Raw genomic sequence first — 23,504 nt, 5'->3', positions numbered from 1 at the left:
TTTACAATAATGGTACATTTTATTTAAGTATATTAAAACTAAAATTACATTTTTAAAAATTCAATTTTGTGTTTTATTTCTGTTTTAGCTTACTTTAATCAAACCAACATATACATTTTTAGGTGAATTGAAATTATCATTCACTTTACAAATTAATATACTATAGTATTTCTTTAATTATTAAGTTTCTTTAGTGAATTAAAAGGAAGTTAAATTTGCCAAAACTTAATTTCCATGATTTTCAAGATTATACCTATAATTTGTAGAGGTTTTCCTCTGTATATATGTTTTATAAACATGTGTTTAGGTTTTACATAAGCCTTATGTGAACAAACCCTAGTAGTTAAGGCCAAGCTTAACTTGATTGTTCACTTGGTATGGCATTAAAACTAGATTCTAATGTTTTATTTCTAAAGTATATCTTTGTAGATAGCAAAATGCTCATCTTAAAAATACGCTTATTTTTAAAATAAAAAAAGTACTAACTACTCTAATTGCTTTCGGTTTTTCCCCCCATAAATGTTGGCAAAATGAACATTTCTCAGGGTGTTAAAGTTCTACTTTTGAGTTAGTCAGGATTTTGATAATATCCCAGAAAGTAGTCAGAATTCTGTATATCTGCCCACTAGTAAACTGGCCAATTGCTATTGGACTGTGTGGCTGAATATGATAATGTTTAGAATTAGGGGGTTTAAAATAAATGCTCTTATGGATCATATTTTATGATGTTACATGTATTTGTGTGTGTACATCTGGATATGTGGATGTAATTGTACAGAATAACTAGAGCATGGGAAGCTTTCATTCTGTTTTATCTTGAATTTTGATGGTAGATTGATTGCTTTTGTTTTTTTCAGTACTCTTTCTAATTCCTTCTCTTTTGTTTTCATTTCAACATGAACTGTTCATCTTCCAGTTTCATCCCTATTTACTTTTCAAACTTGAAAGCTTTGAATTGGTAACACTTGTATATGCTTCTGTGTTTACGTAGTTCAGAAAGAGAGATACTCTTCCATGCTATCTTTGGCTTAGTTTTCTTTCTCTTGTCTTCTATGAAGAATTCCTTCATTCATCGACAAATAATTATGAAGCCTCCTGTTAAGTGTCAGGTTCTGTTCTGGGTGGGCAGTGTTAGAACAGTAGTGAACAAAAGACTCTGCTTGTGGAATTGACATTCTGGTCCCAATGAGTGTTTACTACTCTGATAATCAGTTTGACGAGGCTGAAAATGTAACTTTTTAAATTTGTGAATATAATTTTATAAAGTTACTGGGAAATATGCTAATAGAAATAATGAAATACTTGTTTTCTCATTCCTCCTAAAGTAAATAACAGAGCAGTAGCTAGGAAAATGACAACTATTTAAACCATAGTTTTTATAATTTTTTGTCTGCCCTTTGCTGTTCTTGTTAGCAGTTTATTCTAATAAAAGACATTATTCTTATGTCTCTATTCTTTCTTTTCTAGAAACTGGCAGACCTTTCTCTTCGAATCCAACAAATTGAAACAACGCTCAATATTTTAGATGCAAAGGTTTGTTTTTCTGAATTATTTATAATATAAACTTTACTGTACATAAACCATATTTCTAAGTCATACTTTAATTTTATTTGGGAATAAATTCACTCTAGCCTCCTGCATCCATGAGGTGACACAGTACTGTTGTTTTTCAATTCATTATAATTGCAAAAGAAAATTAATATTCACTGTGAGCCGTTTACTGAGACTGTTCAAATGTAGACATGGATTGAGGTTTCTTTAATTTATACTAGTCAAAAGCATAATGTGAATAACATTTTAAAAAATTGAGCTGTTATAAAACAGATTTATTTCATTTGAGTGTCTCCAAAGCAAAATTTGGAGACAATATAGGCAGTTTTCATATGCAGATATGCTGTATTTGTAGATATGCTATATTTGCTAATGCTAATGAAGAATACAAATTGTGATGGCAGAAATTGCCAGAGATAACTAGAAAATATAGAAGAGAATTTTGATTTGAAAGCTTGACAATTTTGATAAATAACAGTGACATATTTAGTTTTAACTTGGTTTCATTTTTAAATTAATATGCCTGTGTTTTTCCAGTTTATAATGTGATGGAGTCACTAGTATATTTTTGTGATTTTGACCTTTTACCAAAAAAAAAATTATCTGAAAATATATTCATTGGATATTTATGATGAATAAAAAAATGACATTAATATCCTTAGAATAAGGACTGAAACGTCTAGATTTGTACATTATACACCTTGTGGACTTCAGCACCTATTTCTCTCGGAACATTTCGGTGGCTTTTAGGATAACTGGCTTTAAACATTTTCAAGATACTCTTCTAGCAGCCATATCTACTTGGAAACTATTTGGATCATAGCCACTGTGCTAAGTATTGTCATCATTCAACAGTTCTCAAAGAGTATTGCTGCTTGAGATCTTATTTCCATTGGTTTTTTTCAGTGTTCTGTATTATGAGGATGTGTCTTGTTTAATGTTGGGGAATTCTCATTAAATTGCAATCCATGGTCACAAGTTAAATTACCATACAGGCAAGTTAATCATTTCCATGCCGTAGAGTTAATCCCCAAACTTAGCCAAACAATCTGACATCTATGTATCATTAACATCAGGTTGAAATCAGAAAAGAGATTATACATGGATCTTGCAAATCCCACTTCAGACATACCTTAACTACTCTCAGCATACCCCTCATTTGTGTATGAAAAACAACACATTTTAGTAATGTTCAATGAGGGATGTTTTAAAAAAGAAATAAAATTGGCAGTCTCATTTACCAAATAATTCAAATTTAAAAGGTGTTACATAGCACTTCTAATAAAAGTCTTTCTATAATAACTTTGTGAGTTAAATTTTCTTATCCCTATTTTCAGCTGAGAAAATTGAGGCTTAGGGAGGTTTACACAAGGTCACACAGTTTGTTAAGCGTTGGAGCTAGGACTAAGCATGGACAGTCTGACTCCAGAGTCTATGCTCTCATTCCTTACACAAGGATTCACTATTTTTTAAAAATAATTTCTGGGAAAAGAATGGTTATAAAGTAAATTAGATTTTTGATAAATTCTTCAAAAATATTTTGCAAGTGTCTTTCACTTTTAGATTAGGGCATAGATAATTTCCCATAGCAAAGATGAAATTTTATAGACCTGTTTCTATAGGCCCAATACTTAATGTAAGACAACTGTTAAAAACACATACAAACCTAGAAGCTTCTACTGTTTATGTGCCTAACATTATCCTCGTAAACCAGCACTAATTTTCTTTTTCCTCAGCTGTCATCTATCCCAGGCCTAGATGATGTCACATTTGAAGTATCACCTACAAGTGTCCCTCGTGTCACAAATGGGCCACATTCTGAAGCCACTTCAGAACAGTCAGAGGTAAGTAATTAAGTTCCAAGACATATGAGCACATCTTCTTGGTTGAACCTGATGCACTTAAGCAGCAGGTTAGATGGAAGTTAAGTAATCAGAAACGAGATTAAGCAGCAGGTTAGGTGGAAGTTAAGTAAACATGTAAAACTTTTAGTAGTAAAATTTTAAAACCTAAGATAGTAAATGAAGTTTGAAAGAAAATTAGCTGTTTTATATTTTTATTTTGAAGAGTTCCCTGAAGTTAATGTTTTTCCTTTGTTTTGCTTATTAAAAGGAAAATTGATGTATGCAGGGCTAAGAAAAATCTTAAATATAATTATTTTCTTCAAGTTCACGATGGAAATCTTTCCAAGTTCTAATAAGAAATGTATCTTTAAAATGTTTTGTTATAAAAATTTTCAAAAATACACAAAAATAGAGAATAGTACAGTAAACACCCAAGTACCCATTACACTAATTCACCAGTTATTAAGATTTTGCCATAATTGCTTCAACTACCTTTTTTGTCCCTTGTTGAATTGAATCCTGACATGTCATTTCACACCTGAATAACGCTTTGAGCATCTCAGAAAAGTTTTGATATTTTCTTATATAACCATAATGTCTTTATCATATACAATATAATTACCTGTAATTTCCGGGTGTCATCTAACCTGTTGTTTCTCAAAGTGTGGTCCATGGACCAGTAGCTTTGGCATCACGTGGGGGCTTGACAGAAGTCCAGAATCTCAGGTTCTACCCAAAACCTCCTGAATCAGAGTCTGCATTTTAACAGGATCTCTAGGTGATTTGTAGACTTTTGAAATTTGAGACATACTGATCTAATGATAAAGTGTCTTTTTAGAATTGATTTATTCAAATCAGTGTCAAAATAAGAATCATGCTTTCTATCTGGTTATTGTGTCTTAATATTAAACTTAAATTTTTTATTATTAAATAATATAAATACTTTACTTCAGAAAAGGCGATCTCTAGTGACTATCAGTGAGGTATTAAAATTCAAAATAAAATAATCATTAAAATGATGGTGTATCAGAAGTGGACTTCTAATCTATAAGAAATTCTGCATTATTTCCTGGAGGTTCTTTTCATAGGATATTTTTTATATCCATAATGGTGTTGATGATGATGATGATGACAGTAGCTAGTAAAGTATATTTACTGTGTGCCAAGTACAGTTCTAGGTGCTTTTATAAGTTAACTCATTTATTTAATCCTCACAAGAACCCTAAGAAGTAAGTACTCTATTATCATTCCTACTTTGCAGATAAGTCACATTAGCACAGAGACTAAGTAATTTGCTGAAGGTCAAACAGTAAGTGTAAAAGCTGGGATTGTAACCCAGGTAGTCTGGTGCCAAGAATTCTGTTTCTTAACCACTACACTACACTGTCTCCAATGTCTGTGTTCAAATTCATTAAACATATTAGAACCCTATAGTGCAAGGTATTTTAGAAATAAGTAAAATGATTACTTGACAGTTAGCTATTAGAAAATTTAGCTTTCATTTAACTAATAGAACAACTCCCATTGTGATGGTCATTGAAATATGTGTGATATACAAGAAAAAATCAAGATGCAGAAGAGTTTAGCTTTAGAGGGCTGTATCCATTAAATATTGGCCACCCTTTTTCTAAATCAAGATATCTGTACGAATACTAAGCAGATATTTCTGTTCTACCTAGTAGTTAATCCTTGCTGGATACCAGTTGTTATGCAGTGATTCTATGAAATTCCTAAGTTGTGTCTGTATAGCTTTGAATATTAACTTTTCCATGTGCTGATATGAATGCTGTCTATAATATATATTTTAAAACCTGATTTATGCAGTTATGTTGGTCCTTGCCTATTTAAGTTCCCAAAACATTGATTACCACTAATCACAATTGAATTTTCTAACTAACTTTGCATATTTAGAATGGCCTGGTGTATCTCTGGAAATTTTATATAAAAATTGTTTATTAATTTATTTGGAGAATTTTACAAAGTCCTATTTTCTTCACAAGTTTGAAAATTAAATTTACATGCTGATTCACTTAATAAGATTACTGTTCAGCATGTTCTTAATATTCAAATTAACTTCTTGTTTCTCCTCCATAGTTATAAGTAGGCACGTTATATGTAAAATATTCTGAAATGGATTTAAGTATTGCTTGACCCAATTTCCATTGATATTACTGTCAACTCAGTCATCAGATAGAGTAATCATGCACTTCTTTTTTTAATCATCTATTCACTGTGATCTCTAATCCATATATGAGTCAGAACCCAAGGTTTGTATACTGATTTTTTTCTGCAACTTTAATTTCATGGTTCAGATTTTATCATTACTCACAATAGAATACCCAGTTGTGCAGATTAATTTGAGAATTAAATGAAAGACAGTTGAGAGATATAATAGCAGAGTTAATGGGTTACTCAATGGCAAAGGTATAAGGTATTACATAATTAAAACTTGTTGAAGTCTTGGTTATAGTCAAAAGTTAGTAGCTCAGAGTTGAAATCCATCAGGCCCATATGTAATTATCATTTGCTTGATTGTGCTGCTGTATGAGTTTATTGTTCATGAATTTTTCAAGATTATATTTGGGTATTGTTTGAATTTTTTATTTTTTGGACACTTTTTTGAACTTTTTATATTTATATATGCTATAGATGAAAAAATACACACACACACACATACACACTTACTTTAGTACACATAACACTATTTTTTTAGCAGGAGAAACCTAAAGGACTTTTGGCTGTTTTATTGGCATCAGGATTTTTGACAAATTTAATTTATGTTTATAGTATTTGAGGAAAAACCTTAATATATAATTCTGAAGACTGAAAATTTAAAGATATTTCTTATCTGTATTTCTGTTTTGATACGTAGACATAAAATTTATTTCATTCATTCAAAATTGATTAAATTTTGCTTAACTCTAATATACAGATATTGAGTAAGGTTCACAAAATGTTTTAAATGTTCAGTTTAATAAAAAAATTAATATTCTATTTATTAAATATAAATAATTAAATTTATTTTATTATAAACTATTTATAAAATATTAATTTATTAAAACTTTTTAATAAAATAGAATCAAGTACTATATACAGGCAGACCTCACGCTGCACTTAAATGAGGACACGATTCCAATATGGACAAGTTTCCTTTAACACAGTACCATACAAAATGAGGACTACCTATTATACAGAAGCACTTTTATCTAAAATGACCATTTTCCAGTAACCTTCATTATAAGTAGTATTTGTATTTAATTTTAGCCACTCTTTGAATAATATTACTATTAATAGTTCCATAGTAGCTAAATTTCCAAAACTAGACAATTATGTCAGAGAAATAGGTTCCTCTTCTACAAATTCCATAGACATTGCTTTCTACAAAATTAAACTAACCTTGTACAGTTAGATTAAGATGAGTTAATAAATGAGGAATTCAGTTGGGCAAATGGTAGATACATAAGGAACCAAATCACTGTTGTGAGACTTGACCAGCTGATAAATCAAATAGTTTTATTAAGTGTTTTATTAAAACAATATTTCTACCTTTAATTCTTGTTAATATCAGCACTCTAAAGACAAGTAAAGCAGAATTTTAATTGTGTTTAATGCCATGAATATACTTGCATTTTCAGAAATAATATAGTGTTGGTATTAAATGTTGCTTTCTCTATGGTCATATTTAAGTATTTGTAGATATTTTAAAACATATATCCTGTAATTAAATTGTTGCTATTCAAATTTAAAAATGACTTATTTTCTGATACTGATTGCTTTAGAATTACAAAAAGAAACATCCCTTTTAAGTAACATAATGGACCACTTTTGTGAACTGTCTAAAGATTTACACGCAATACTCTCTACAGCAGAACAGTATACAAGACCCTGGACCACAGGAAAGTGAAGTAACAGCAGAAAATATCTTAACTGTAGCCAAGGATCCAAGATATGCCAGATATCTCAAAATGGTTCAAGTGGTAAGCTAATTTGGTCTGTTTTCTCTGTCTAGCAGCCTCATTTGAAATCCTTAACCCTTGAGGTTTTGTTATTTTTTCATTCTGAGAAAACTGCTAAACCGAGTGACCAAGTTTTCTACTCTTCTTTCCTATACTTAACTAATACCCTGATAAAAAGTAACCAGAAATTAAATCTTTCTAATTAAAAATGATCTCATACTTCAAATTAACATAGTTTTTAGTTTAATATAGGTTTATCTAATTTTTTTTACTTTACACAAAGTTATCAGTGCAAATCTTGGATGTATCAGAAAGAGGAATGAAAGTAGACTATTGTATGGCTTCCACTTAATATCCATAACTAACTCAAATAATGATTTTTGTGAACTTTCATTTGATGGTCATCTACCAATGTTGGTTTATAGAAAAAAGCAAACAAGCATGTCTTTTGGCCATGTAAGTTAATGCTTTGAACATTATATGATGTCAGAATTCATACCATGGTATAATGCCAAAAATATTTGTATTTATCTATAACAGAAGTTAATTTATTTTCATTCCTGTACAAAGTCTTATTGCAGTGATTGAAGGAGCTATCCTTCATTTTTCTGTTAATTAAAAATTAACGCATGCGTAAATTTCTGTTATAAGGCAGAAGTACCAATACTGAAGAACATAGTGTTTTGCCATCCATGGCATTGCTTATCACCAGAATCATTTAAAAACCAATTCTCTCTGACAACCAGAAAGAGTAGACTGGTTCATTTAAAAGCTATAGTGGTTAACGGTGAAGAGGAGAAAGTCATTTATTTTCACTAGCTGTCAGAAGAAGTAGATTTGTCATTTTCAGAATTATTGCATTTACAGTCAAAACCCTGGTCCCTAAGCTCCAGAAAAAAAAAAAAAGAACCGGACTTTTGGGGTGAAAATATATAAAGTTCTTTTATTAACAAGAATAAAATAGAGATATTTTGAGTATGATTCTTGATGAATAAATTTTTAAAGCTAGAACCCAGGAAAGCCTAATTTGAAATATATATCATCTGTTTTATATAAAATCTGTTTGAGTTTTAGAAACAAAAGAGGAAAGGCTTCAGAAGTGACTCTGAAGGGCTTTTTATGTTAGTGTCTTCTTGCCTAACGTATATAAAATATGAAATAAGAGAATGTACTTGCCAACATCTCTTAGAATGCCCTGAAATCTTTCATAAAAAACTGTATCTTAGGATAACTTACATTCTTGATAAATCACCTCTGATTTTCTAAGAACGTCACTCTCATTTTTGTTTTCAGTATAAATCCATTGTCTATTTGTTCCACAAATATTTATTAAACACTATGGTTAACGTACTATATTAGATGTTGTCTAGATTTATTTAGTCATCTAAGGTTCCCAGAGTCCACCTGGAATTTTAATTTTTGGAAATTACTAGGACGGTTCCATTGCCATATATATATATTTTTTAATGACCCTTTAAATATTCATTTTTGTAATCATATGGCTTACCATCTCACTAAAAATAAAAGCCGAACTCCTTCATAGACTCATGAGTTCCTATGTAATTTGGCTTTCCTGTCTCCTTTCTGATCTTATAGTTTCAGTCACTCTACTCCAGCTCCACTGGCTTCCTTGATGGTCCTTCAATGTGTGGGCAGTTTCCTGCCTCAGGAACTTTGCATTAAGCTATTCTCTCTGCCTGAATATTTTCTTCCAGATAGCTTTATGTTTCACTCCCTGACTTTCTTCAAATCTTTACTCAAATATCACCTTCTCAGTGAGACTTCTCTGGCCACCCTATTTTAAATTCCACTGTCCTCACTGCCATTCCCTTTATGCTTTCTTTTCAGTATTTTTCTTCATGTCACCTTCCAACATACTGCATATTATTCATATTTACTTTATTTATTTGTGTCTCTCCCCCTTCTATAATATAAACTCCAGGAGGGCAGGGAATTTTTTGTGTAATGTACTGTTCCCGGTCCCTAGAACAATACCTGCACTTAGTAGTACCTGTGAATGAAAGTGCCTGCATTTTTCTATGCCATTTTACCTTTTGGTTGGTTTAATGATATATTTCAATATTTCATTTTTATGCTAGCTCAGTGGTTTTCAGATTGAGAAACTTTGTCAAAATATACTACCTGGACCCCACCCTACTAAATAAATCTCTGGAGATGCAGCTTGAGCACATGTATTTTGAGAAAAGCTCTTCTGATAAGAACTGTTTTAAAATACTTTATATTATAACATCATTAGAAGAAATATTTAAAAGCATTTAAGGAAAAGTAATTGTTAGTTTTCTAAAACTAGCAGTAGTGGCACTTAGCTCCAGCCCATTCTTTTTGCTTGGTATCCTTGAGTATGATCAGGGGTTCAATTTATTCTGTCTTAGACTTTTTGTTTCTAGCCCAATTTTTTTGTTTTCAGTCTTTTGCCTTCCTTCTGCCTTTGGTGCCAGTGCTTCTAATTCTGAAGCATTTCCAGAGTCCTGAAGGACAGATCATCTTGTTTCTTCATGGTACCCACTTCTACAAGTAAATAGACTTGGCCTTTCTCTGTTATCCTAGATTATCAATCATTCCTGTTTTTGCTTTTAATTTTCATGTCTTGTGGTTCATATGTGCCTTGTAGTCATTATTAAAGTTGGAGTTTATATTCTGTTTCTTTTTGCCTTATAGTTTGGGGGTGATTTTCAAAAAGAAGGGTGGGGACGAGGACAAGAAGTTCATCCAAGTTAAATTTAATTTTATTGTTTTTCGTTTTTTGGACCAACCTGTATCCCAGACACTTATTACCCAACTTTTATTTTCTAGTATTCCTTGTCCTCATTCCATTCTTCAGTCAGAACCATAAACCCCTCCCCATATAAGCTCCATGCTTTTCCACCCTTCTCTTGATTACTGCACACCCAAATTCTACTCATCTAACATGTTCACATGAACATTTCTACTTAATCATCCTAGATTCTGAACCTGCCAGTAAGTAAAGCTAAAAGTAATATTTCCCTTCTTTGACCTCCCCAACAATTTCATCTATTCTTTTTGGAACTTATTACTGTGTACCTTATTCTGTGTTTATTTATACATATTTTTATCTCTCTTGTTAAAAAGGAACCATGAGAGAAAGAACTCTATTTGATTCATCTTTGTACTCCCTTTAACACTTTACCCATAAAGGTGCGTGTAATTTGTTGAATGGATTATGTAATCCTGCACATTAACTCTCCTTCCTAGCTTTGATTCACCTGAAAATATATAAATATGCTCCTCATTTATTTCTTCAAAGTATCAATTGAAAATGTTTTGTAGGAACAAACCAAGAATAGACCAAGTGGAGGCCTCCCTCATGGTTGACATAGATCTACCAGTCATTGTTTTTTGAATAATAGTTACTAAGCCATCTGTAAAATAAACCTTTTCTCCTGTTTCTCAAGTATTTCATGAGGGACCGTCAGAATGCCCAACCACAGATGTAGGCTACATGTCTGACAGTGCCCTGATGTTCTTTCCTCGCACGGTCACTGCTCGAGTTCCTGTCATTTCTGCAACATCATTCAGTTCTTTGTATTCAAACCTAAGTACAAAATTTTAAGTCATTTCTCCTGATTGCTTCCTTTATCTGTTAAAGGATGAAATTTTCAGCAAAACAACTTAGGAATTTATCAAATGCTCTGATTTGAGCATATACTATGTGTAGATGGGTGATGACCACCATGTCACTCTCTATCCCTGTGCTTGTTTGCAGCATGTTTTAGGAAAGCCTTACCTATAACCTCTCTCTGGTCAGGTGAATAAAAGTATGCTCTACCTGATAACTGCTTTACCTTCTTCTAGCATCAGTTAGTTGTTCCTTTATACCATGTTCAAGAATACTCATGTATTATATACAGTATTTGATTTATACTTATATTCCTCCTTCCCTTTGTAACATTTTCAAACTAAGTTTTACTAAGACATTATTTTCAAATGCCAGTTCCATTAGTTACTTCCTACTAAATATCAGTTCTATGTAAACACATGTGCATACAAATACTTTTTTTAGGCTATTGGATTTTTTTTTTTTTTTTTTTTGCATTTTTCCTCCTAAAACTTTACTTGTTAGTTCTTCCATTCTGTTTTTTTCCCCCATCATATTATTATTATTATTATTCTTAGATCTAGTCTTAAATTTTGAGAGTTTTTTAATCCTTTGATTTAAGTTTATGATCCTCTTGATCACACCTGTGGTTCTTGCTAAGCATAGTCTTTTGGTTCTTCTGCACTACTCAGCACTTTTCTAGAAGTAAAATGATTGTAGCATTGTAACATTGTAACTCACCTAAAATATTGTTCTTCAGCAGTATCTGCATAGCTAAAATGTTTTCTATATCCATTCTTTTTCAAAGCTATAATTTTAACTGGAAAAATAGATAAGTCTAGCATTTATAACCATTCCAGGTCTACTACATACATTCCTTTAAAGTCTATCATTGAATTATCAGAAATGGAGAGGATTCATTTGAGGCCCATTACAATCTGTTTCACTGAATCATTCACTTTCTGTCATTGATGTGGGAGGATCTAGTACCTTTGTATCTCTACACACAAGGGTATATATATGTCTTCCTGCTTTCTGTGTCATTCTTCTAATCAGCTATTCATTCTACTAATTCAGTTCCTTGATTGTAATTGAGAAATGGGGTTTGGAGGTACTTAGAGAGAGGGAGAAACAAATTTGACCACTTCCTGTAAGAATAGCCTAACCCCAGCTAATATTAGAGGACAGCTGCATTGCAAATTACGTTATTAATACTGAAAAGCATTTACCTTACCCAACAGTTTGTAGATTTTCATTCAACTACCTGTTGTTCTCCACTTGAGAGGGTGGCCAATATCTTCCTTTAAAGTTCTACTTTAAAGAACTCCTTAAAGTTTTACTTTGCCTATTGGTATGATCCTAAGTAGTTTTCCACACAGAGTATACATTCCTATAGGTTAGCAAAGCTAAATTATTTTTCTTTCTTTTTTTTTTGGTATGGGCAGGCTCTGAGAATTGAACCCTCAATTTTCATGCCAGGTCTCTGGCGTGACAGGCAAGAATTCTGCCACTGAGCCACCATTGCACCACCCCAAAGCTGGGTTTTTGAAGCCTACATTCAGGAATTTAGAGAATTGTTTATACTAATTAAAGGGAACATGATATGGTCTCAAACAATTTGGTCTTTTTGAAAAAATCACTCTATTTATACAAGCAGTGTAAAATATATTCCTAATATCCTAAAATCAACTATCTATACCCTCAATAGATTATTAACAGTGCCACAAGATCACTTACCTCCTGGAAACAATAACAGGATTTCTTTCATTTCAAATTGCTTTTATGTTCTTGTCATTTAAATATATGACTTGTTGCAAAATATGAGCAAATTGTATACCTACATTCCACTTACTTTTTCCAAAGCGTAATATTCTTCTACTCATAACGTCTTGACACTTACTACCTCCTCAAGCCCTCTTATAATGTTTTTTTCTGGATTACTCCTGATATGTTATTTAGAACCATTTCATCTCCTATACTGTAATATGACAGAGTATAGACAAGTGTTTTACAAGCCCTTAGAGCTTCTTCTCTAGTAAATACAAAGCTTGAATTTGCAGAACTTCCATGTGGTCATCACTTCAGATAGGAAGACACAAAAAGTCCTGCAGATTACAAAACCAGATTTTCTGATTTTCAGGTTTCCTGGGTATGAGGATTTTTGTGGCTTCTTCCCTAACCTGCCATGAAAACAACTTCTTGGGTCCTAGCTATCTCCTACTTTTGCTTTGCCTCACCTGTTACATACCTGTAAATCTTTTTTTTTTTTACACTCGGTAGTTTTTTAATTACACTAGATAATTAGAACTGTTCAATTAGTGTAAAACTCTTTTGAACAGAAGCCAATAGAATCTTTACTTGTCACAAGTACTGGTACAAAGAGTAATAAGCAGTACCTTGCTTTTGGGCCTCCATGCCTTTTTCTGTCACTCCTAGATTTTTATACTCTGTGAAAATGGTCAGAGTTAAAGGAAGTAGCTGTCTCTCTGTGAGACAATTTCACTGCCTAGAAATATACCCAGATCTTGTATTTCTGGGATGCAACATGATGCAGTTTCATGGCTTTGTCATACACTCCTTGTATGATCATGTTCATGTCACAGCTCCTCTCAAGGCCTCAGTCCCCTCATCCATAAAATGAAATCTGAACTTCCTTCCAGATTTGTGATCTATTAATTGATCCTCAAATTTGGAAGTCATTATTAATGAATATTCCTGGAATACCTGCTGGCATTTTCTGATGCTTGGTTTTATTTTCCTTTTTAAGCAAGTTTTATACAAGATTTTTCAGTGAGTAATACTTTTGTGTTCCAAGTGTGGCATATAATTGATTCTGATTTAATGTTTGTTGTCATAATATTGCAGCACAAGCCTTTACTAAATTACATATTGCTTTTATAACTTAACTGGAATTTTGTACATAGATCACTCTTCCAACAAGTCTCCTCTTTTTACTGGCAGAGCTTGGTGAATCCTCTGCCAATAATAAATTGTACATTGGGAAAGTACGACTTCCACATTAAGAAGCTAATGACTTGTATTTTTTTAAAAACATGTTTGCCAAAACAGTCTCTTTGGACACTTAGACTTTTTTAAAGTTCTATTTTCTTTGGCTGGTTCAAAATGTGAATGGAATCATCTCTTTGGTTCTGGTGGTTCTGATGCATGTGTTGCCAGCAGTGGATGTTGGCCTGAGGAAATATGACTTCCATTACCTAAGGACTAAGAGGCTCCAAATGATTATTCAAGATGTTGGTCAAGAAGTTATGTACCTTAGACCTGGTGAGACTAATCAAGCATGAAATAGATTACTCTTTAGATATCAAACAATGTGTAGTTATTGAAAGAGTAATTAAAGTCTTTCAAAACCTTTTTTCGGCTGTGACCTCACCAGTGGCTTTCCATGGTCAGGGTAAGTTCCTGATCACTGATCAACAGTGTAGTCAAAAGGAAGAGCTGTTGGTTCAAATGTAATTACAGCTGTGAAAAACACTGGTATAGATTTAGTTTGACAACTATATCTGACTTCTTTTTTCCTTGTTTTTGACAATATAGATATTATAATAATATATGTTTTGTTTCTAATACCTCATATTCACTAATCAATATTAGGTCAGTGTTTTTCCATATATGAAGGTTTGTGGGGGCACAACTTTTTGAGGTGTTTTAGCTTTGCAGTTTTCATTGAAGAAAGAAGTTGTATTATGTCCAGTGATTTCATTCCCCACACATATGAATGTAGATAAAGGAAAGATGTAAGTAGGACATTTGTTTATTCATGTAATCATACAGTTGAGACATCTTTGAAAACTGAAAAGGGAAAAATATTTTATCCTTCCTAAATAAATGGTCAGTCAGGTCTATTTGACTACAACTAAAAGAAAGAAGCAACACTTAGCAGAATGGTAGAGTGTATGAATAGTAACTGTGAGTTGGGATAAATGAAACTCAAGTGACATCTGACAGTTATCCTACTTCCACCTCTTCTCTATTATATGGCATGCAAGAAGGCTTAGGTAGAGAGTTTAGAACCAAATTGAATGTTTAGAAGTATTCTTTTTAAATGATCTGCCCTTTTGTCCTTTGTGGCTTCATTTTTCTTACATATGATTGTTAGAGAGCAGTAAATGATATTGCTAAGTCCATGTTTTGAATGTCTTGCTTGATCTCATGTTAATGAAGTTAGAAAATTGAAGGGAAATCAGGGAGTGGGCAGGTAATGTTAAGTTATATGATTGTCAGTATCCATTTGGTAATTTTATATGTGCTTCCCTTAATTCTTATCTGGTCCTGATCTGTTCGTCACTAATATCACTGTTGACATAATAATAAATTCCAGAATATTTTAATACTGATAGCATATTTTTTTTATTGTAGCTATACTTCGGTGACATTTGGTAGCCATGAAAATATTAATATTATAATAGGTGAATAATTTGTTTATAGGAACTAGTCATTTAGTATAACTATATTTATGATGCTTGCAGTCTCTGGAAAAGACTATGAACTTGAGAAGAGTTTGGAATTCTCAGTCACAGTAAAAGGACAGTCATACAAACAAGCAGGTGCATACAGATGCCAGTCTATGGTAAAAGGATATTTAGTGACTGTGCACTTGAGGTCTTTATTTTTTTATAATAGATCAAGTAATTTAAAATAAAAAAATTCATTAAAAATTATTAAAAACAAGGGAAAAAGTGAAATACAAAAGAATTGAGAATACAAAGAAGATAAAAGGGTACTGAGAAATCAGAGTTTAGTAACTTGAAAAATTATAGTTGGATCTGAGTAAAACAAGACTATACAATCCAGCAAGTTTAAAAACCGTCAATCTTAATGTGATTCTTCAAGTGTCTCCATGTGAGCATTAATATTAGAGTACTATTCCTTTTGTCCCAACCTCTGAAGTAAGAGTAAGGAGTTTACATGAGTTGGAATGAAAGATGTGGATACTTAAAGTTAAAAATTTTTCTGCCAAATGTTTCCAACTTTGTTTGTTACCATTTTATTTACCATTTAAAGGAAATTCTTGTGAAATTCAAAACTACCTTAAGCTAACCCCTAAAAGTTGCCCCCCACACTTACTTGCTTGCTTTAAAAATAGTTGACAAGGTAATAAATTTAGGATGCTAAGTATGTCAAGGCAGTTTTTCTTAAATTTAAAAGTATGTTTAAAGAGAATGTATTTTTGCAAGAATTTATTCTTCATATCATATTTTTGTGCCATCGTCATTACAATTAAAATAATTTAGGTAGTGTGGAGGATGATTTATCTGAAACGGTCCTTTCAACCTACAATACTTTATTCTTGATTCAATTTATTTATTTTGCTAAGTGCCAGTAGAGTTTTCTTTGCCTTAAGTTCACTGTAACACCACACCTCTCTGTCCCCCTCCCCTTGAAAGCAAGCAAGTAAGTGTGGGGGGCGACTTTTAGGGGTTAGCTTAAGGTAGTTTTGAATTTCACAAGAATTTCCTTTAAATGGTAAATAAAATGGTAACAAACAAAGTTGGAAACATTTGGCAGAAAAATTTTTAACTTTAAGTATCCACATCTTTCATTCCAACTCATGTAAACTCCTTACTCTTACTTCAGAGGTTGTGACAAAAGGAATAGTACTCTAATATTAATGCTCACATGGAGACACTTGAAGAATCACATTAAGATTGACGGTTTTTAAACTTGCTGGATTGTATAGTCTTGTTTTACTCAGATCCAACTATAATTTTTCAAGTTACTAAACTTTGGTTTCTCGATACCCTTTTATCTTCTTTTCCACTAACCACCTCTTGCTAGAAGTAGAAAAGGACTTCACATCAGTGTTCCCAGACTGCTGAGGGGAATAATAGTTATGGAAATTAAGTAGTTACTTTAGAGTCTCACCGGAACTATAAATTTGTTTTTCTGTGATTGTGTTTAAGTAATGGAAGAGTAAGTAGCAAATTAGCTTATAAGTAGGAAGCAAGTTCACCCCTTGTAGGAAAAATAATGCCTGCTTTAGAAGTTTCAGAGACCATCAGGTTGAGAAAGATATTTTTAGCACCATACTCTGACATGGATCTCAGAGTGAAGGCATTAATAATGGGGTAGAAGACAGTCCTGGCGCAGAAAATAGTTGAAGCTGCAGCAAGATATTTCATTTGTAGGTTAATTTTTTGGTGATGCTTTTTTTGTGGTTTGGAGAAATACAAATACATTAATTATATATTTTTAAAGAAAATTAAGTAGATTTCAAAATATTGCATTTTACTGGGGAAAAAACATTTGAATGAAAATTGCCTATTCCTTACCTGAAGATATTGACATCTTTTGTATTTATCCTAATACTGTAATTTTTAAAATATCTCCAGACTTAAGTTCACTTACCAAAATTTTTCATAATACAATAGAGCATTCCAACTTTCTTCTTTCTTGCCTTTTTGCTAGCACAAATTCACAAATGACTTGTATTCAGTTAAGTTGATTAGGCCATAAGATACTGATATATCAGATTCAGCATCCTTTATTGTTGTTCTCTAACTACATGGCATGCCTAATTCTAGCCATCTCTCTCTGAATAGGTAGCTATGGATCCCAAAAGGCACAGTTCAGAGGTAGCGCCAACATTGGAAAATTAATTCATAAGTAAATATTCTTTTATTTTTAGTCTGTAGAATCATCTTTATAATTAATACTGAGAATTCTATTCTTTATAGCTTTTACTACTCTATGTTGAGATTTTTTTTAGTTACTTTGGATAGGTTTATTTGATGACAAATAAGCTTCAAAATACTGAGTAGGAAACTATCTGAACTGATTGCACTTATAATGTAGGTAGTAGATTCCAAAATAATTTGCTAAAAAAAATTCTCTTAATTTTTTTATCTATAAATAGTAAAAGCATAACTAAATTTAGAAAATTCTAATACATGTTTTCAGAGAACAAATATGATTAAGTGGAATAAGGTATAGCAAAGGTATAAAGTAGCTAAAATATTCATAATGAAATTCTATCATAAATTACCCTATCAAAACAGATGTTTAAATTTTAGATACTGGTTTTCATTATAATAAAGGGAAGACAGTCGTCTTCCACAGCACCAAATTGCACTTAAATCAACAGATACTTTAGAAGCAAAGAAAATACCAGGTACTTTTTTTCAGTCATTGAACACCAGATGTTTATCATGTTACCCGAGTATTTTATCCAGGGGTAAAAGCCATTCATATGGAAATCAGTACAGCTGTATTTTCAGTTGTCTCATAACAATAGATTCTCTCACTCGTTGAAATCGTTTTTTAAAAGAGTTTTCTTCATAAGCATTTAAGTTAACTTTAATTCCCATCCCTAGGAAGCATTGGGGGAACAGCTAACATGCATTTATTTTTTTTAATAAAGCAATAGGAACAGCCATACCAACTTGCTGGGGTCCTGGTCATGGCCCACGGCTGGTGTCATTTTTGCCCATTTTATCATGTGATTTGTTCTCTCATCTTTAAAGATGTCTGAACAGTCAGTGAGAAATACTTCCTATCTATTGATACAGTCCTTATGAAAGGAATAAATTATTGTTAACTAACATAGACACCAGTATGCTTAGTTCTAGTCAAGATTTGTGAGCTGCTTTGTTATCCACATATTTAGGTTCAGTTTAACCTTTGATAGCAACAATATCAGAATTAATATCAGAGTTGCCTAGCATTTTCTAGACCTGTATAAGTTATACAAATAAAGCTTCCTTTTTTTAAGATAGTCCTCTTCATTTACAGTGATGAAAAAGTTTACTTAATTTTTTGCATCCTTTCACTGAAGAGTTCCACAAGGAGAAAAAAATCATTGAGCATGCGCTTTCTTTTGTAATATGATTTGTTCACTAAACATTTATTATCTGTTATATAAGAGATTTCATCTGAAGCCTATATATAACACCCTGTAATATATTTCGTAAAATGAAGTATAACCATTTAAAAGATAGCTCTACTGAAAATCAAAAGGCAAAGAAAAAGTGAAATCCTTTTCACTAAGTTGTAATTTAAGTAACAGGAACCTGTTTGGTCGACTGACTGCCTTTTTCCAACCCATAGCATCTTTTCAGGGCCTACATGTTCCCCCTCCCTGCACATGAAAAAGATACTGTCCACCCATCAACTTAATAGATCTTGTCTTTATGGTTGCCCTAGAAGGAGAAAATACCTCATATTTTTCATCTTTCATAATTGAGTTGTTGTGATTCAAGCTCATAAATTGAGAGAAGTCTAAAATATGAGGCATTTATTATGTTAGAGCCGTTTATCTGTCAAATTGAGGAAAATATTTTTCCCTTCATTTTAAAACTTAAGGAAAATTTCAACATGGTTTATAAAGCAATTTAGTAGCTTGGCTTTCATTAACATAAATAACAAATAAACATAAATATTGGCAAGCCTATAACTCTCCAAACAGTTTTGTGACATAAGAAGCTAGTATTTAACTATTAGTGCTGCCATCATAATTTCATTAGTGTGGCTTCTTTACACACTTTCTCCAGTGACGCAAATGCAGACATGAGTTTTTGGAACATCAGACTTATGGCTGCCTTCTCTCTTCTTCTTTACTTACGTTGGACAAACTGCCATTATCACTTGCCAAAAAAAATCCCGCAGTTCAATAGACCTCAGTTTTGAGGTCTCTCATGTCCTCCTTAGACCACCAGTAGCTTTTGTTCCGTGGAGATCAGAAATTGGAAGCTTGTTTTTATGTGTAACAAACCAGACCCTGTTTCTTGACCTCTGAGGAAGAGTATAGCAAAACAACAAATTTTCTAAGCAACACCACTGGAAACATAGCAGCAAATCCCTTTGGAATGCATCCTTTGGAACACAGGCAAATTATTCTTTAGTTTGAAGCTTTATGAAATTTGTATTAAGGCAATGAAAATAAAGTCTCTAATAAGATAAGGTATTAGAAGTTGTATAAATTTTCCTTTATCTATGTCCATATACAGAAATGACTAAAAACTCACCAAATTTTACTGTACTCTTGTGCTATAATCAATTCCAAGAAATTAAGGTTAAAATAAGCAGCTTATAGATTCAGGCTTCTATTATTCTTGTACTATAACCAATTCCATGAAGCTGTTTTTAAAATAGGGAGCTTATTTAATTCCACCAACTTCCCTTTTCCCATTCTTCCCTCCAAAGCCATTCCTTCACTCCCACTCCCACCTCCCTGCACACTTTCTTTGCCTATTTTAGGGAACATTTTTCAACCCCATCTCTCCTGCCTTCTGTTTTCTTACCTTTGTAACTTATTTGTTTAACCTTTCCAGTGGTATCCTGTGGATTAGGCTAAAGTCTAAAGAAATCACGTATTTGAGTTTGTAGAAGGGCCTTATACCTTACTCGAAATTGAGAGGAACTACATTGTTAATTCTGCTCTTTTTCCCTTTTCTGCTTAGCACATCAGTGTTTTTTTGTGAAATGTGCCAAACTTCTAACTTTCCCCCCTGTTATCCTAAATAGTTGAATGGCATTTAATTACCAAGTTAAATTCACAACCTCGTTGTTCTAGACCGTTTTCTCTTCACTCTTAAATATTTTAAAGTAAGTATACTTTTAAATCTATTCAGCTCAAGTCTTATCCTTAGGCAATATATTTTAAAAGTAATCTCTTGCTTACTTTATTCCACCTGAAGAATTCTGTTCACGTTAGATGCCCCTAAGCAAATAATTGCTTTTTTGTCCTTCACTTATCATTAAAATTCATGAGTTAGCAAATGGCCCAGAGTTTTATCTTCTTCCTTCTTTGTCTTTCTAACCTACCATGTTTCACTTTTCAGAATACCTTAAAGATTACCCTGTGGAACAGTATTGCTTTCAGGGGCAAAATTTTGAGGAGAATTCTGTGATGGTGCTATGTCTATTCCTCCTTCTAATTTTTAGATGCATTTAAGTATCCGTTGTATCTGAGACATACAAAGTAACTTTTTACTAATTATCTATGTATAATATAAATTTTACTAATGTGTAATATAAATCACAACACTTATGAAAATAAACATGTAAATGGGCCCATAAACAGCCATGTTTTTGCTGCCTTTCATGAGTGAGATCCTTCTGGATTATCTGTAAATTTGAAAGAAAGCCTTTGCTTTCCAAATCTCCCTTACCTAACAAACTGTAAGAGTACTTGTACCTGTTCTCCAAGACCGAAATAAAGAGATTATGGCTGTAGAGGTCATCTTTTGACTCCTTCTATAATTATCTTTTCTGGACAAATTTTTAAAGATAAATTAAAATTAAACGTTAAAATACAATTTTCTTATTTAAAAAGTTTTATGTTTAATAATGATTTGAACTTAATTTGACATGATTTGCAGCATTTCTGTGGAAGATATTTAGTCATTAACTTTGAAGTCTTTTCATATTGAATTTTTATCCATTTGGTTCTCACATCTGTGCATTTTTGCCTGTTTAAACTCAGATTTTATTGGGAAAAATATAAAATAAAATCAGTGTTTGGGGGGAGGAGACTATCTAGATGAGCATGTACTTGTCCTTAATAAAAATGTTTTGAGACAACCTTGTGTTTGATAGATTAAAGATTTGTGTATATTTCTGAGTCTTGGTGTTTTTCATTTTAAACAAATTTTTACTCCCATATTCAAGACTCAACTCAAAGATCACCTCAGCAGATCCTTCCCTGGTCCTCAAGTTCAATCTGCCTTTCCTCTGATCTAACATTGCCCTCTATGCAGGTCTCTGTTGTCAATTTAATGATTGTATTATAATCACCTGTTTATACACTAAACTGTGCACTCCCTAAGGGCATGGACTGGTTATGTCTTTATTTTCTCAGCATAAAGCATTGTGTTGCCACTGTGATGTTAAGGGATTGAGATGTAGGATTTGATATCAGAATTTCACTGGTAACCACGGTAAATTTACCACTAATCATCCTCATCTCTGAGGCTGGGAAACACTCACGGGTCAATTGCAAAAGAAAGTGAGGAACTTTAGCTGAGTTGGTGTCCAGAATCTTCAGGAAAGGGCTTTGAGAAATTGGAGTGGAATATCTGACACGCCTAAGGGACCTCTTCTGTTCAAAACTTAATGTCACCACTGGCTTGTGATGTGGAGGACCAAGGGGCAGAGTGTGCCGCGGCAGAAAAAGTGATTGCGCTTTTTCCCATGTGGGCCCTGGCACAAGTGACCCTTTCTGCCCCGTAGAGTGAAAAGATGCAAGGGAGGGAGCCCCATCCATGTATACAACCTTTTACAGACAATGGACCCTACCTAGTTTTGAAGGTGAAAGAATCAAGGACCTGAAATATAACACATCAGATTGGTACATCCTCATCCTTTGGGATGGTATGGAGAGGGAAGTTGACAGAGAGGCTTGATTGCATTTTCTGTGCTTGGAGCTTTACAAGTGAACTTTCAATACATGTTTATTTATTCCTTAAATCAATTGCTTTTTCTAGTAATTTTGTATTTATTTATGATATATCATTTTCTCACTGTTGTGACGTTCTTAACCTGAACTTTAAAATTCATATGTTCTCAATGTTTTTGCAACTTACACATTTCTATAATTATCATTAATGTTTGTATTGATGTAGGGGCGAGAATTCCTGAATTCTAGTTGACCTTATGTGCGTAATGTAACCAAATGAAATTGGACCCTTTTCTTAATTAAAAGAACATCGACATAGTTTTACTTAAGAGTAGGAAGTGCTGAAATCCTTATTTTAAAAGATATTTTATTAAAATCACTAAGTAGTCATTGTACCACTATAGCCAGGGCCTTAGTCTTTTAGTTTCCTTTAATGTCATAAGAAGAGTCTGAGAATATGACCTCTGCCTTCTATACAGCAGATTTAGTAATAGATAAGTTTACAAATTATTTAATTTGGCATTAGACATCACTGACTCCATTGTCAGTATAAAATTACAATTTATTAGATTTGTCAGGTGCTATACACATACTAATATAAGAGCAAAATAAGAACTATATTAAATAATGAATTACCTAAATATCTTTGGGATTATATGTGGAGACTTATAAAGGAGGCATTTTTAATTATTGAATTATTATCTGTATCCTTTGCTTAGGGTGTTCCAGTGATGGCAATAAAAAATAAAATGATATCTGAAGGACTAGACCCAGATCTTCTTGAGTAAGTAATTCTTCTCATTTACCAGTTATACTAAAATATGTCAGGCTATGTACATGGTTTTTTTCTATGCAGCGTTTCATGATTGAGGAAACCATCTCCATAAATAGTGGATTTTTTGGTATGTTTCAAAAAATATATCTTATGCCACTAAAACCTCTCTTTGCACATTTTGGGAGCAATTAAAATAGATCAGTGATGAATCTAGATGTCCAAAGGAGATAAAATTTGATGTTGTTTTGTTGCATGGGTATAGTGTTTATGTGAAGCATTTCTTTTTTTCTTTTTTTTTCCTGCCCATGCTACCTCTTTCTTAGCTTTTCTATTACTGGACTACTTTGCATTTAAGACTTGTGTGTTGGAAATTTATTTTACCTTAATCTTGGTTGAGCAGGATTGAGAAATAAATAGGATAAAAATACTCTAGGTCCATGTTAATGGT

General features: G+C 32.5%; 1 protein-coding gene across 6 annotated transcripts in view; it reads left to right on the top strand.

Moving 5' to 3' along the window:
• Nucleotides 1-23,504, top strand: part of WASHC3 (WASH complex subunit 3) — a 43,360-nt gene that overhangs the window by 8,115 nt on the left and 11,741 nt on the right. For 4 of the 6 annotated variants that reach the window (XM_077111814.1, XM_077111808.1, XM_077111810.1 and 1 more), the window contains 4 exons: nucleotides 1,468-1,533; nucleotides 3,288-3,395; nucleotides 7,262-7,372; nucleotides 23,001-23,065. In XM_077111814.1, the coding sequence (XP_076967929.1) occupies nucleotides 1,468-1,533; nucleotides 3,288-3,395; nucleotides 7,262-7,372; nucleotides 23,001-23,065 (350 nt within the window). The remainder of the gene's footprint in view (nucleotides 1-1,467; nucleotides 1,534-3,287; nucleotides 3,396-7,261; nucleotides 7,373-23,000; nucleotides 23,066-23,504) is intronic. The other 2 variants (XM_077111809.1, XM_077111815.1) reach the window with 2 other exon arrangements.

This window comes from Tamandua tetradactyla, chromosome 7, assembly GCF_023851605.1.
Source record: "Tamandua tetradactyla isolate mTamTet1 chromosome 7, mTamTet1.pri, whole genome shotgun sequence".
NCBI lineage: Eukaryota > Metazoa > Chordata > Mammalia > Pilosa > Myrmecophagidae > Tamandua > Tamandua tetradactyla.
The sequence above is the reverse complement of the archived record's forward strand: the minus strand, read 5'-3'. Positions and strand labels throughout refer to the sequence as shown.